Source organism: Tyto alba, unplaced genomic scaffold (genome assembly GCF_018691265.1).
Source record: "Tyto alba isolate M040663 unplaced genomic scaffold, T.alba_DEE_v4.0 Super-Scaffold_22, whole genome shotgun sequence".
NCBI classification, from domain to species: Eukaryota; Metazoa; Chordata; class Aves; order Strigiformes; family Tytonidae; genus Tyto; species Tyto alba.
The window spans coordinates 425,421-441,148 of NW_024881296.1; the positions used below are offsets into that span (position 1 = coordinate 425,421).

Genomic DNA, 15,728 nt, shown 5'->3' on the forward strand with positions numbered 1-15,728 from the left:
TAGAAAATCATCAGTGGTTTATAGCGATGCCAGTCATTATGCTTTCTAGAAGTACTGGGAAGTTACATTTTTATTCTGCTCTGTTTGTTACGCTGCTCACCTCGCCATTGTGACTGCGTGCCTGCCAGTAAATGGCATAACTGAGCATCTTTCACATGTGGCTGGTTCTTTCATCCTTTGCCAAGGGGAAAGTGGTATGTGTAATGTTTTGGTGGGGTTTTTGTTTGGTTTTAAGGGATGTGTCACAATATGTTTGTGTTACAAAAGGCAAGTGGGTTGAAGGGCAGGGTGATTTTTGGAGATCCTCTGGGAACTGGAAGGCTGATTGTGCAGATAGGTAGTGCCAGAGTGATTACCATCACGAGCAGTCTTTCTCAGTGGAGTTAGGGCAAGTAATGTTTCCAGAAACTGGCACAAGAGCAGCTGGTGCTTCTGCTGTAGTAATGCTTCTACCTCTCGTCACTCCTACCCCTGTGGCTTTATTACTTAACCATGCAAAAATTATTGCGGGTTTCACCCTTGGAGTGCCAAACTGTATATGTCTTTTTATATTTTTTTTTTTCCCATATATTGGTGTATAGAACTGTAATTATAAAAAAAATAGTTCAAGTAGAGACTGGAATCCTGTGCTTTCAACTGTGATTAATGATTAGGAGGAAGTAGGGGAATCTGTGGTGACTCCTTAGCGTAAAATCAGGTTGAAGAGGGAAATAAGCCCCTCTTAAGCTGTTGTATGTTCAGCCCCGCCAAATGCACATCATTAGGTCCCTGAGAAAATATGAATGTCTTTGTTACAAAGAAGGTAACAGTGGCTGTGCCTTTCAGAGCAGCATTGTTGAGGCACTGTCCTAGCAACTTAATTTGTTATAGAGATGCTCATGAAGTGATGACCAACACTTGACATAAAAGCTAGTCCTAAAGGGTTTCAGAGATGCCATGGGAGGTAGCCTGCTTGGGTTCAGGTGGGGACCCTTCTTCCTGTGAGGACATTGAAGGAAGCAGAGGGGAAAAAAAAAAAAAAAATAGTATCCTGGATGACAAGAGGAGAGAGAATGAGCAGCCAAGTGAAGTGGGTTTGAGTTGAGCCTCTACAAAATTCAGCCCATAAAAGTGTCTTGATATTTTTAGAAGCTCTTTTAATTTTAGTCTGCGTGTAGGGTTCTGTGAAATCTTTTAATTAATTAATAAGCCTGAGGTCTCTGAGTGCCGATCCGCAATGCTGCGTGTGTAAAGCCAAACCTGTAGTTACTGCTGAGCCAATGAACAAGAGTTCTGTCCTAGGTAGGGCCACAGCACTTGATCCACAGTGTTGAAATGGAAAGAATTGCAAAAACCATTTGTATTGCCCCTTAAAGTTTATCAGATTTAAACAAGCATTTAACTCGTACTCTCCAGGGAGCACTTAAAAGCAAATTAAAAATAAAAGCTTACAGTACAATTTTAAGATATCATTTCCCTGAATGTTTTTAACTTCAGGAAATATTACTAACATTCCTTCTATTAATACTTACTTGAATACTGCTTTTGATTAATCAGCAAGTCTTGCTCAAATATGATAATGTGTATTTATCAACAGATTCATGTGCAGGTGCAGCGATCCGTCATACGGAGTTGCAGAGGCAGGCGTTCATAGTTGAGCAGTCCCTTGATAAAATATTTTCAGATTTGAGCAAAGTTTACAGTAGCAAAAATTGTGGTTAAAATGTCATCAATGAGTTGCACAATTTGAACAAGACATCGGTCATTTTTCTGCATTTCCTTAGGTTACTTCTGCTTTTTATATGAAACTACCCTTTGAGGGCAGGTCTCAAAAGCATTTCTTCTTCGCCTAGTTCATCAAATCACTAAATGTGTGGGTAACATTTGAGTAGTGTTCTGAATACCATGAGCTTTGTGTTGAGCATATCTGTGCAGTAAGGATGGGATTTGGCTCACCTGATTTTAGACATTAACAGTTTGAACGTAGACCTGTAAGCCTTGCCTGTAAAGGAGTCTAGCTCAGCTGCAGATACCCACACTGAGGACATCTCAGGGCAAGCAGGATGAAACTTTTCCTTGCCGTGACCACCTGCACTGGACACTAGAGTGATGTAAGTAAGCCACTGTAGAACCTCATTTCTAGTTTTAGCTTAAAATAAGTGAAAAAAATACTTCTAAAATGTTGGTCTCCACTCTGATGCGTTTCATCTGTAACACTGTCAAAGGATTCTTGCTTGATTTGATTATATTTGTGTTTTTAAGAAATTCTGCCTTGAATGGTTTCTTTTTCCTTGTCAGTTAATCTGTAGACCTTCAATATTATTTTATCGTGTCTTTCTCTGAAATAGCTTTCTTATAAGGATGCAGACTTACATACAAATCACCACAGATAAACTAGGGTGTGAGCTTAATATGCATCACCTACTGTGCAGTAACTACCCTTTCTCCCAGGATAAGTGCCCAGTAGTTTATTCCCTTTTATTAAGGGATAAGCATGTTGTATTTACTCTGGGATAGGAGCGAACACATACATTAAGCTGACATACTGCAAATACACACCCTGATTTATCCTGCAGTAGTTTGTGTCTCTGCCCATCTCCTAAGACACAGCTGAAACGTTGCTTTATGACATTCAAGTGATGCTTAACCAGTTTAAACAGTAGCAGAACCTCTTTTTTTTAGGTTTAGCTAAGACTGTTATTGCAACCCTGATTATCTGGGCTTCTTTTTTTCTGTTAGTCACAAGGATTTTGATTAATTAGTTCTTTCTAGAACACGTTGTAGTAGTGTACAGACTGACCATTAAGCATAATAATAATTTGTTGTGATCTCATTTTACCTTTGTCTCACCCCATTTTAGTGTAGTTTCTGATTTACATTTCTTCTCAGTCTCCTTTTTGACTCCAGTTTTTGACGTGAAACAGTGATCACTATATTCTGAATTTGAAGTTAGATATACGAACTTATGACGTACATAAAGATAGGTGTAAGTACTGTATATGTTGCTGCTTTAATGCTAAGTTGGACCAGATTGCTGAGGGAATCAGAAACTGCAAACCTCACCTGGAACTAAATAATTTAATATAATTTTCTGAATAATCACCATAGGGAAATCCCACAGGCACAAGCACTGTAAGTGGTTGTAAGTCTGTCCAGTTAAAACCTGCAGTATTGTCTGGCAAAGTACAACTTTATTTCACTTCACCAAGCTGCGCTCACCCTCAATCTCAGGTGAGTGATTTATCTCCCGAGTGTCCACATTGGGCTTAAGTAAGATTTTGATTATTTTTTTTTTCTGTCCTTCCAGCCAAACTCCTTTGGTTTCTACTTTCTGACCATAGAGCAAATAATTGATCATTTCAGAAACAGATCCTTAGAAATAGTATAGAAGACAAAATGATAACATGTTCTTTGAGGTTTCAGTTGCGAAGAACCAAGAACAGTACTAGAAATGTGAGATTGTTCCTAAAAATGAAATCTTCCCAGTCCCTGGTAGTTCTGAGTTGTTCTGAGAAGGACCAAAGTCTTTCCCACGTCAAGACTTTGCCCTGGTCTTAGTCCAGTGCATAGATGATAGGTGAGGCTGCTACCTGGATCTGGGGACCATATTCCTGTCCAACTAGGAGTGGCTCTTGTTCACACTGAAGATTATAGTCAGTCACACTGTGTGGGGTTGGGCTTTCTGTCACCCCGGGCTGTGCTGTTGGCTGGAGACAGGGAGAGCTGAAGTTTACTGGCAGAGAACACATTTTCTCTAGGATTGGCGGGATTCACCAGGATTAGCAACTTCAGTACACTGTCCACCCATGACCAAGCAACTACAGTGCTGTTTCTTTCACTGCCCCTTCCCTTTGTAGAGTTATGTGACTGGTGATTTTGTCTTCCCAAGTATTTAGTGACAAACACACTTGGAACTCCATCTTTTTCAGAGCCTTGCTACAAGTAATATTTAAAGTTTTTCTTTTCAAGCTAAAAGGTATGCTTTGTCCCAATTTAGTAACCATACATCTGAAAAAGAAACACATTTTGTTAAGAATAATGTGGGAGTGGTTATTGAAAATCAAGTTTTGGTAACACTGCATAGAAGTTCCCCTTTTGCATAGATTTTGAAAGTACCTCATATCCCATATTGAACTGAGCTGATCATTTGATGCTGCAGGAAGAATAAGATTAACATTACTAAGTGTCTTTGTAAGAAATGTTGTATTGCTGTATGGGGATTTGTGGTATTCAGTATCCAGCAGCCATTCACTTTTGTGTAATGTTCCTTCTGTTGTCTGCTACTCTAAAGAACTGCATGCAGCCCCAGGTTGCTAATAACTTTCGGTTGTACAGCTCAAATAATAGATGAGTAATTTGAAATCTTTAGGGTTAATTTAAAATCATTTTACTGTGACTCTAGGTATTGTTACCAGGAGCAGTTAGCAGTGAAAATATGTGTTTTGAAATGTAATTATTGGTCATACCTAATAACTGATTTTTAGTTCAGTCATTTTAAGAAATGAAAAGACTATCTATTTACTATCACCATTTTTAATATCCAGTAGAAGTACTTTTATTATAAAATACAGGATATATTTTTAATTTATTAAAAGCTTAAATAAATAATTAAGAGCATTTTGTTAGGATACAAATTGGCTAATAGCTTGTGAGAATGTTTTATAATGTGCTGCGATACCATTTATATGGCAAATAAGAAAAGCTCTTTCAACCTAATTAGTTATTAGTTTAGTGAGAAAATTAAACCCATTCAATATACTCCAGATGAAATGACCTTTTGAAAGGCCTATTTTTGAATAAACAAGGTTACTCTGTAAATAAATAAAGTGTGAAAATTCATCTAAGGCTAGGACTTTGTGTATTGAGAGTTAAGAAGCAGACCTTTTCATAAGCTTTCAAATTAAGATCTGATAAAATGGTTTCAAATTTTTTCTGTGCTAAATCTGTTCAATGATTTTTTTTGTTGTTGTTGTTATTTGATAGAACCGGACACTGGAATAGCTTCATCTTCAAAGCCAGAAGAAAGTTTCTATGCTGACAATTACAATCCCTTCAAGGATGAAGATGCCCCAGAGTACTTGAACCCGTTTGATGAGCCAGATCCTGAGCCTGAAGCATTTGTAACTGTAAGAGATTCTCCTCCGCAACCTGCAAAAAGGAAGAACGTCAGACCAGTGGATATGAGCAAATACCTCTATGCAGATACCTCGAAGGCTGAAGAGGAAGAGCTAGATGAGTAAGTATGATTCTTCATCTTTCAGCAGCTTTGGAAGACATTAGTGGGATCCTTGGCTTAATCTTGAGGTGTAGTGGGTTCAACCATGGTGATCCTTAATCACCTCCTTAGTACAGACTGATCCTTAGGCAGCTCAGCAGCAGGAAATACCATACCCCCAAGTCACACTTTCAGCTGAACACGATCAGTTAGGAGTCTGTTCTTTGCCTCACTGATAGCAAATTACTTGATGGGGAACAAGGCTGTGTACCTTTTCGGTACTTCGTGCCCTGACAATTGCAAACGAGCCAAAAATTAATCAACATCAGAGCTTGGTCCTTCCTGTTCTTTTTTCATTATTTTTACTGCACAGAGTAATATTTTTTGTTTGGGAGTTTGTTTTATACTGATGTAGGATGTAAGAAAGAAGAGCAATTTTCAGTCTGCATAGCCCATTTTTGAGAGCCTAATCAAACTGAAGCTCTACATGGGAAAGATAACACCATGTGCACTTTCCTAGGTTGTTTCTTTTACCATAACCACACAGAAAACTTTTATAAACTCACACTGCCTGCGTTGTATTGTAGCATAGAAACCTAAAAAGGAGTGAGAGCTTTTTGCAATAGCTGTGCAGCTTGGGAGGTTTGAAGGTATATACTTATTCCTTGTTTGTGGTCATTAGTCACCAACCACACCATTCATGAGGCAGTTTATGATGATTACATGCAAGCAATTTTACAGACAACAACTGTAATTAACGTTTAGTTTTACATTATTTAATGAGATTTATCATAGCATGACATTTGCATTGCTTTCATATTTAATATTAATACGGGTGTCATATCATCATCTTTATGTTTCTCTTTTTATAGCTGTGTTCTAGGAAATTGAAGGATTCCCATGCACTCTAATAGAAATGTGTAAAGGACCCTGCAGGGTTTTTTCCTTTTTAAAGCTCTGTGGCCATTTATTGTTGCTTGCTCTGTGGAGAAAAAAAAAAAAAACAAAACAACAAAAAAAACAACAAACAAAAAACCAAACCAAAACAAAACCAAACCAAAAAGGGCATTGGGGGAATGATGTCTCTGTCAGCTCCATTCATCAGGACACTGTATGAACAAGCAGCACTGGCTGCTGTGTCTTCAGAGCACAGTGTAATCACACTGTTGACGGTCACACCAGGCGTCCCTAATCATTTGCTGATCACCAGAATCTGCAGGGAGAAAAAATATATATACTTTACACCTGCAAGGATATATGGGTATAGAGGACAGCAAAGATGAAGAGCAGAAAGAGCAAAAGCTAGATGGAGGTGCAAGTGAATAATTTTCTCTATTGCCTATTTATACTCACATTTCCACACTAAGCAAATCCGTGACAAATGGACTTGCAGCAGTGTTGTAACAGGCAGCTTTGTTTTTTCTGGGTACTGGACTGTTGATTTCTCTAGCCCTTTGTTTACAACAGCCGCCTTCTTATTTTAATGACTGTTTGCTTTATTTCCTTTTTTTTCTTTTTTCCCACAAGGATAAAAATAAACTCCCCGTAGGTGGATTCTACTTGAACATAAATCTGATCTGTGTTTTCATTATAAAAGCAATGTCCCATGGAAAGATGGAAGGATAAGGAGTCAAAAGCACTGTAGAATATTTTTTTACATCTTTTGCATAAGTTTTTTATGTCCTGACCCCCAAAGTAGCTTCCTCTCCACATTCTCCTCCCAGGTTACAGAAGCGCCACGTCATTGAAAAAGACGCGGAGACCATTTGTTAAATGTAATGGGTGGAAGTGTGGCAAGGAGAACCTTTGAGTCTTTGTACTGAAATGCTCTGGAGGAATAAGTGTAATAACAAAACTCCAGTCTCGGAACACAGGACTTGTGGTACTAACTCACACCTACAAACACTATTATGCCTCGTGTCATCAATTTTTACATTTTTCAGTAGCAAGTTTCTTTGAAGGTATGGTGCAGTGAGCACCAAAGGAAAGATTTTCTTAAGCAGTGCCAGTTGGTAGGTTTTGTGTGTCCTAAATCATGAGGGTTTATGTCCGGATGTGTATTGTTTCTTATCTAATGTGAATATGGATGCTTTTATTATCTACACAAGTGGCTGATCTTCTTCCAAACCCTATTAAAGTCTAGGCTTCAGTGTCAATTTGTGGCAGAGTTCCACAAAAACCCAAGATCTTACATGAAATGTGTTTCCTTTTATTGACTGTAAATAAGTTACCTTTCCAGGTCTGTCTCTTCTGCTGGTTTATCAAAATACCAATTAGTAGTATTGGGTTTATCTGCTGTAAACAGCTGTCGTGTCGTATATCTCTAGTGTGTTCACCATTACTTGTCTGAGTTAAATGGTGCTAACTTTTTCAATCTCTCTTCATACAGAAGTCTCTTCATCTCTCTAATCATTTTCACCGCACGTCTCTGGACCCTGTCATTTCTTCTGCTATATATCTATTTTAAGATGTGTTGACTTGGCCCGAGCAGTGTATTCAAGACAAGGCTGAACAACTGAGTCATATCACAGCATTAGAAAACTTTGTATATTCTTTTCAACTTCTGTCCTAACATCTTGTCTTTTGATTTTTTTTTTTTTTTTTTAATTCTTTTTATTTGTTTGTTTTGGGTAGTCTTTAACCATTTTTGATAACCACTGGTCTAGTGCTTTCCCCAGGAGTGGTTTTGAAGCTGATAAATTGAAAGCATGAGAAATAGAAGCCTCCTCAAAGACATCTACTGTCACTCAGGGAATAGAATGTATTTTTATCCCTGCCTCTTAAATGTTTTTCATCGGAGTTCACTTAATGCACCACTGGGCATTTTCCTCTTGTATTTTGTGTGAAACGTTACCATCTGTTGTGGGAACATGGACATCAGTAAGCATCAGGACCCTTGTCTCACTCTACTCTGGCAGATCCCTACTTCTGATTCTGGACTCAGAGTTTACACAAAGCGCCCTGAGAGCTGAACTCTGACTCCAGTTTTGTAACAGACTCTTGTTGTAATCTTGGAAAAGGTACTGACCTTCACTGCGCCTCTGTGAAGGATTTACCTTGGGTAATTGGCTTAATTGAAACCTATTTCAATAATGGTTGTGAAGATAACGTAATATTTCACAACATACCTAAGCAAAGCATAGTCACAAGTGTAAGCGCAATTAGGCGTTGCATGGTACAGAGGGACCCAGATGATCCAGGACACACATTCTGCTGTAAAACACATTATGCTCTCAAAACATACTTCCTCTGGAAAAATTCTCATACCTAGCTAGAGATAAGGAACACATTTTCCTTTCGTTAGTTTGGGCATTTGAATGTTAGTGTAAAGTTCTGCTTTTGCCTTTTTGAATTTATACATTAAACTCAAAATGGTAGGTGGCTGCCTGTTAATAAAGGACAGCAGAACGTGCTAAAGTTAAGTTTAATTATTTGAAATAGCATAGCTCACAACTACTTAAAGTATAACGCCTTCAACCTTAGTGCTTCTGACTGGTAATATTGCCTGATCTTTTAACTCAACCACACAGACAGCTTTGTTTTTCTTCCTCAATAAAATGTTTTGGGGTTTTCTTGGGGGTGGGTTTTTTTTGTTTGGTTTTTGGTTTTGTTTGTGTTTTGGTTTTTTTGGGGTTTGTTTTTTTTTTTTTTTTTTTGAGTTAACCAGTAATGCTGATCAAACTAATTTTTAAATTGGTCAGAATAAAACTTGCTTTCGGATATTCTTTGGCTCTGTGGCTTCTTATCTCGTTAATCATTGCATAGCTTAGAATAATGCTGTCTAATTGGAAAGACTATCGAGTTGCCATCTATTGAAGCTGCCTGTTTCACAAGAAGCCACAAGCCACCACACTGCCAGTGACAGCTTAATGCCAGGTAGTTTGTCAGGTTTGTTTTTTTTTTTTTTTATTTTTGTGGTGGACAGTCTGGTATCTCTTTAGGCAAATCATATTGTGTGGATCAATTAAGTAACTTCACAGAAGCAAAAGGTGTGAGAGCTAACCTCAGAGAGAAGCACTTTAATATCTTTCAGCTAAGTCTTTTTTCAGCCAGACTTTTCCCATGCTTAGTTTCTTATATAGAAAGAAGATATATAAATAGTATAGGAAGTTTCCATGTGGAAGCTTGGTCCAAACTCTTCTACATCTATCAGACCCCCATGACTTCAAAATTTGTAGCCTCTTTGGGCGAGAGCAGTTTTGTTTGTTTTCTGTATTAATCTGAATTTTTCAAAAATCTTTCCCAATATTTGTAAGACCAGTTAAAAGCAGTGCAGAGGGGAAGGTGGAAAGTAGTGTGTATGTGTGTGAAATGTGAGGGGTTTAGTCTAGCTTTCAAGCAATTTCTTCTCTAGGAAAAAAGGACAGTCGGCTTGTCTCCTTACAGCACTTTCTGGTGCGTGCAGTAAGGTACAATTCTTCAAGATTACTCATGCAGTGCAGACAGTTCTGGAGCATAAGAATTCAAAAGGTGCTTCTTCCAAACGTTTTAACTGTCATTGATAAGGTGTTGGGCTTCTTTCTTGCACCAACTTAATTTTAACACCTTACAAATACAGCTTTCTAATGCCAAATGCACAGAGGTAAATTACTTTCCTGCCAAGCATGCTGTGTCTGTTGGCTACTCAAGAAGGCTAACTTGTTGAACTAAAGAAAACCTTGTGCTCTCCTGTAGAACGCATTGTTCTTCACCTTTATCTCTTTTATCTTCATTTTCACCTCCCTTTGAACTTCCCAGGGTCTGAAGACAGCTGAGCTGGGCTGTCAGCTAAATTAGAGTTACTGACAGCTAGGTGCATTCTCTACTCCAGCCTGAATACCCTCCTTTTTCTACTGCCTCCCGTGAAAAACACCCATCCATTTCTATTTAACTTGTTATTTTGATGTTGTCTTTAGTTTTAATTGCACTAGTGGCTTTGTGCTTGATGGGCAACAAAGTGGGAACACCTGAAAGTTGCCTTCAGTCAGCAGATGAGTTGTTTTAGTGTGTTAGTCTTTCCTTTCACTTCAGTATCTGGAGTTTAGTTCTCTTTCTCTATAGCAAGCGGCAGCAGATTCGCAGAAAGGTCTGGAGCTTTTATGCCCGGTCTTCACTTACATGCTTCAGTAAACTTTGCCTTTTAGAAGTAGATTTATTTTCTGTGGTGTGAATTATTAATTGCTTGCTTTTTCTCAGTGAAAATAAGATGATGGTAAACTGCATTAAAATAAATTCTAAAATCAGCCCATGAGACTGAAGGAGATATTTTCATACCAAAAGTACACAAAACAGAAAAATTTGTTGATGTGTGAAAGGAAAATAGATGAATAGTTGGTTTTTCACTTGTGCCCAAATTTTGCTGTTGTAGTTCTTTAAAAACAGTGTGTACTAGCTCATGGCTCTTATCCTTGGAGGAAATTTGTAAATGGATCTAGCTAGGTAGGCTCTTGTCTAATGCTGTATGCGTTATTATTGTTTCCATTGAGAGATGAATTCAAGGGACTGAGGTTACTTGTCATGATTAGTTATGGTTTATGTAACTGTATGCAGATAGATCTTTGGAACTGCAGTGACTTAGTTACATAAACATAGTTTGAGATACTTGATAAATATATCTTGCAGGGGAAGTATGGACTAGAAAAGGATTAATTAATATCCATTTTGTAATTAACCCTCCAATTTTTGAACTGCAAAATACAAAAAGTGAAGATTATGAATGAAATAATTTAGTGCAAAGAAGGTTCCCATAGGTATCCTTAGCAGGTTACAAAATTGCTGGCTCTTCTAAGTGTGTAGTAGAAGCCATTGTTTGTTGTATTATTGATTGATATTTGATGTATCAAACTAATAGATAAAATTTGGAAATGCCATGTAAGTATTTACTTAGGGTGGAACAAATGTAGAGTTGGAACATGAATGCTGGTGTGAAGAAGAATAATTCTTTGGACTGCATCCACTTGGCAGAGGATGTGTACTGTGTTTCTTAAATGAGGTTTAATTATAAAAAAGCACTTTCAAAATAGACAGATGATGGCTACTGGTATTTGTGGAGAGGTAGACACAAATCAGCTGTGGTTTTCTTACGTTGCTCTCTTACCCAAAGAGTGTTCTTGAGATGGTGTGGTGCCCGTATGCTGCAGAGTTTAAAATATACTTGATGTGGATTGTGTACCTATGGAGGCCAAAATTGAGAGTTGGACAGCCAGGAGTGAGCCCTCTAAAGCATTGCTGAAGCATGCATGTAAAAGTGGCCTGATTCTTAATTCTGCTCTAATGAAGCATTCTTAATTCTGTTCGTTAGAATATTCAACAGCTAGCAGCTTCACTCAAATTTGTTGGCGTTAAGCTTGTCTGTAAATCAGATCACTTTGATAGATAGCTGAGTATAACTGAAGAGGTAGCCTTAAGCAACTGGTGAAACTTCTGTAATTTACAGACCTTTATGGTTAGCAGTTTTAATACAATTTCAACTATTGTTAACTCCCTTTCTAATCATATGAAGAAGTAGTATCTAGAAACATGTAAAGGCAAAACATGTACTTATGTGGAATAAAAAAAGCATTTTAGTCATTGGCTTCTCTAAACAGGTTTTATTTTCAGTTTTCATTCCAAGAAGATAGCAAAGAAATATGTTTCCCTTCTTTTAATTAGATCAAATCCATTTTATGAACCAAAATCAAGACCTGTTTTAATTAAAGTTGGTCCGCTGCAAGAACCAGAGAAGAAGATGAAAAGAAAGGCTCCTGAACCACCAAACCTCTTGCCAAAGACAGACAGAGGCATGAGTGAGAACACATCAGCTATTCCTGCATCGAGGGAGCTTTCTTCTTCTCCGAAGGTAGGTTTTTTATACCAAAATTTCATCTTTGTTATTAACAGTACATTTATGTGTATTGTAGACATCCTATTTATTTCTGCAGGCCATCTTAAAAGCTTTGCTTAGACTTAATAACGTGTTGGCTCATCTCTATTCACTTGCTGGTTCATAGGGAGAGAGCAGCAGTGGGAGGTTGTATTTTTTCTTTAAGGATTTAATGACAACAGTAACAGCAACTGCAGTTTCAAAGAAAAGAGTCTTCTAGTAACAAATGTTACAGGACAGCTGGATATGCCATCGAGAAGGAAGAAAATCATGTTCAACAATACTTTGTCTTGATCTATTGTAATGCCCCTAAGCCTTGCCCCTGTTGAAGAGTCTGTCTCCACATTTCTGTCATAAGTCTGGGTTTTAAGAGCTTAGTACTGGCTTCTGTTTATTTGTATTGGGAATTTATGTATGTCCAATTCCATAGGTATGTCGAAGTAATTTTTAAAAAAAATTGCAATCTAGTTTAAATCAGATTAACTGTTAGGCACCCCTAGACTAAGCACACTTATATATGCACATACATCTGTGTTTGTCAAGGGAAGATACGAGTTAACTTCTGTTGTGGAGGGCAGCGTGGGGCGCAGGGGTTGTAGGATCGCACGGACAGAAGTTAGCAGCTGTAAATTTCAACTTCTGTGTTTCAGCAGTTAACAGCACTTGTGAGATTTTAAAGAAAATAAGCATGTCATAGTATATGTTAATGGGCCCTTCTTAAAAATGAATTTGTAAGTGCTAACTGCTTGTTTTAAAGGGTAGGAAGATAAAGACAGGAGGCTTCCCTTCCAGCATTTCTTGCCCAATTTATGCATATCATCTGTTTTGCCTTGTATTGGAGCTGCTGCACTTTAAATTAAGAATTGAATGAAACTACTTGTCATAGCTATCATTTCATTGCTTAATTACTCAGCCATATTGCTGACATGTCCTTGTCTGCTCAGGCTCTGATCTTGCTGTCATTTTATCACTCTGTCAGGGCAAAGAGTATGAGACCAGAAATCTAATCTGTGTCTGTTCACAGAAAACAAAAACAACATAGTACAATTCACAACTTAGTCTTAATATGCAAAACCACAACCAGGGAAATGAGAAATCAAAGCCTAGCAGTTTGGTAATGCTCTGACATGGGTTTGATCCCATTCACTGGATTTTCTGTATGAAAAATATTGCACATTATTTGATTTCTGGTCTGGCCCTCGGGTCAAAGTAAAGTGGCTGAAGTAAAGTGTTCTGGTACTGCCAGCCAGAGATGAGACATCTGTGGGGGGAGATTTTATCAGGTTGCTTGATGGAGGTTGTGCCCCCATTGCTCATTGTTTGAGACATTTTTTACAGGTCTGCATCCAAGGAAATAACACCTCTGCTTTATTTCATGCCTTCGTCGTGCTGAAATAACTAAGTCTTAGTTTGTCTGAAAGCTGGAATTGATTAAGAAAAGACACAGGATTAAAGTCACTGAGAGGACTGTGCTGTTATGAACACAATCAGGTAGTTCCTGCTCTTATGCAGGGTGTTAGCTTCTGACTATTTTGGTGCCTGCCTGCTTGCAGCCCACCTCTCTGCCACTGATGCTGAGGCACAGCTGAGACCAGCAAAGGTCCAGGTACTGACCTTTAGGTATTCATTACGGCCATGGGGGAAAACAGAGCTCTGTGCTGACCTTCTCTGGTACAGAAAGCTTTCATTTGTTTTAGAGAATTTTGGAGGATACAAGACCATTAGGGAAGGCTCCAAAGCAGATGCAGTGTGCTGGTTTATTATATTACAGCTAGAGTGGAAAGTTTCACTGTCTGGGGTGTGTTAAAGTATTGTATGGTCACTTGCAATTCAGAAAGCTTTCCGTAAGCACAGTCTTTTTTCTGTGCTTGAATTGTTTTGCTTTAAGGTGTTCTAATAACATTAGATCAAAAGCACTTTACTTGGAATGCTTTTTGAAATTCAGAAAAGTACTGGCATTTAACAGAAAAGAAAATTAAACAGTTTCCTCACACCACGGTACAAAATAGTGCCCGGGTAGGACTTGGACTGTTGGTACAAATAACTTGTTTGTTTATTACTCAATAATAGTGACAATGTTTAGCAACTCTGAAAAAACTTCCATCAAAAGATATAGGCACTATACAAACATAAATTTAGCACACGCCCTTATGTAGGGGGAATAGTCCCACAGAGGTAAACTTAGGTGAAGGGAGGTGAAATAACGTATCTTATTCAGTGTTTTGTCCCAACTTTGCTGTGCACAGAAAGCCTCTGCTACAACTCTGACCAGAACCTGAGTGTCCTGGCATGTTCAGTTCCGTGTCCTGCTTCTCTTCGTAGGAAATGGTGGTGGAGCAGAAATGCTAATCCTCAGACTACACAAACACAGCATTAATATTAGAACTTTAGAGTTTAAGGAAAAAGACTCCAAAAATGCTTATGGAAATCACTGACAGGGTATTTGGAGCTCATTTTTCCTTCCCGTGCTATTGGTGTTCATCACATCTGCTGAACATAAGAAATAAAAATGCTCTTATTAACATCTATATATCAGCAAGTTTATTAGGTAGAAATTGCTCCTGAAAGATGATTTGACACATGACGGATTCCTACTCAAGGTACAGGTTCCAAATACTTGAAATTTTGCTCCTCTGTTAACAAAACCCAAAACAATTAGATGTCGAAGACAGTAGTGAGGTTCCTAGGAATTTAAATACCAATTTAAAAGTAGGACAAGAAAGGTTGATGTTTTCCTATGTATACACCCCAAAATCAGATCCCTAGGATATGTGGTATGGCTGGACACCAAAATTGCTTCATTTAGTGTTCAGCAGCAATGAGCCTTCTAGCATTGGCATTGTGAGCATAGGAACACTTCCACAGAATTGCAGTTGTGTTTGCTGTTGAAATGTCATAGCCCGAGTCCAACATTTTACCATTAGCCAAGTAGTGATGGAAGATGTTTCTCACCTGAGGGATATCTGACTTCCCACACATGATTTTTGTGTGTGTGTGTGTTCTTTCTTAATTTATAACAGCAGTGTCCGTGGTAACGAAGGAGGAGAATAAAGCAGCGAATTTTTAGCAGTCAGCAGTCTTGGACATGTCTCATTTGAGAATAGACTTAAACTAACACGTCCATGTGAGTTGCAAAAGGCTTTCTTTTAAGGGAGTTTTACAGTCTTTTAACAGCTGAATACTCTTTCTAGATTTTCCTGGAATCATATCCACAATTTATTACCCCTGTTACTCCTGACACCACAAGAATCAAACTCTTTCTAGTTCCTTTGTTCAGAGATGTATATTGTACAAGATAATTCTGCGTAAAAGTTTCATGTAAAACTAGGCAGAAGATTCCAGAAAGCATCTCCTGATCTGGCGGTATTAGCATCATGCCTAGTCATCCCTGGGATAAAGAGGGAACTCCAGAGTGGAACTTGTTCAAGAAGACGGAACGTGAGACTAATGAACAGTCAGTAAGGGACCTCTGGAGAGTTCATCTGGTGCAACCCCTCTGCTCAGAGAAGGCCACTTAGAACCAGTTGCCCAGGACCATGCCCTGAATGTCTGTAATAGTCATCTGATCTTTTTCAAATGTTTGCCTTGCACTACTTCCCTGAGCAATCAGTTAGTTGGAGCAGCAAACCCTTTCCAAGCCTCTTTAATGTCTTCCCTTTGAGCAGGCCCCTTGATCACTCGGAAATCCCCATG

At 38.4% G+C, this 15,728-nt stretch overlaps 1 protein-coding gene across 8 annotated transcripts in view; it reads left to right on the forward strand.

Moving 5' to 3' along the window:
* Nucleotides 1-15,728, forward strand: part of EHBP1 (EH domain binding protein 1) — a 230,914-nt gene that overhangs the window by 102,847 nt on the left and 112,339 nt on the right. For all 8 annotated transcript variants that reach the window (XM_042795730.1, XM_042795731.1, XM_042795733.1 and 5 more), the window contains 2 exons: nt 4,963-5,215; nt 11,825-12,011. In XM_042795730.1, coding sequence (XP_042651664.1) covers nt 4,963-5,215; nt 11,825-12,011 — 440 coding nt within the window. The remainder of the gene's footprint in view (nt 1-4,962; nt 5,216-11,824; nt 12,012-15,728) is intronic.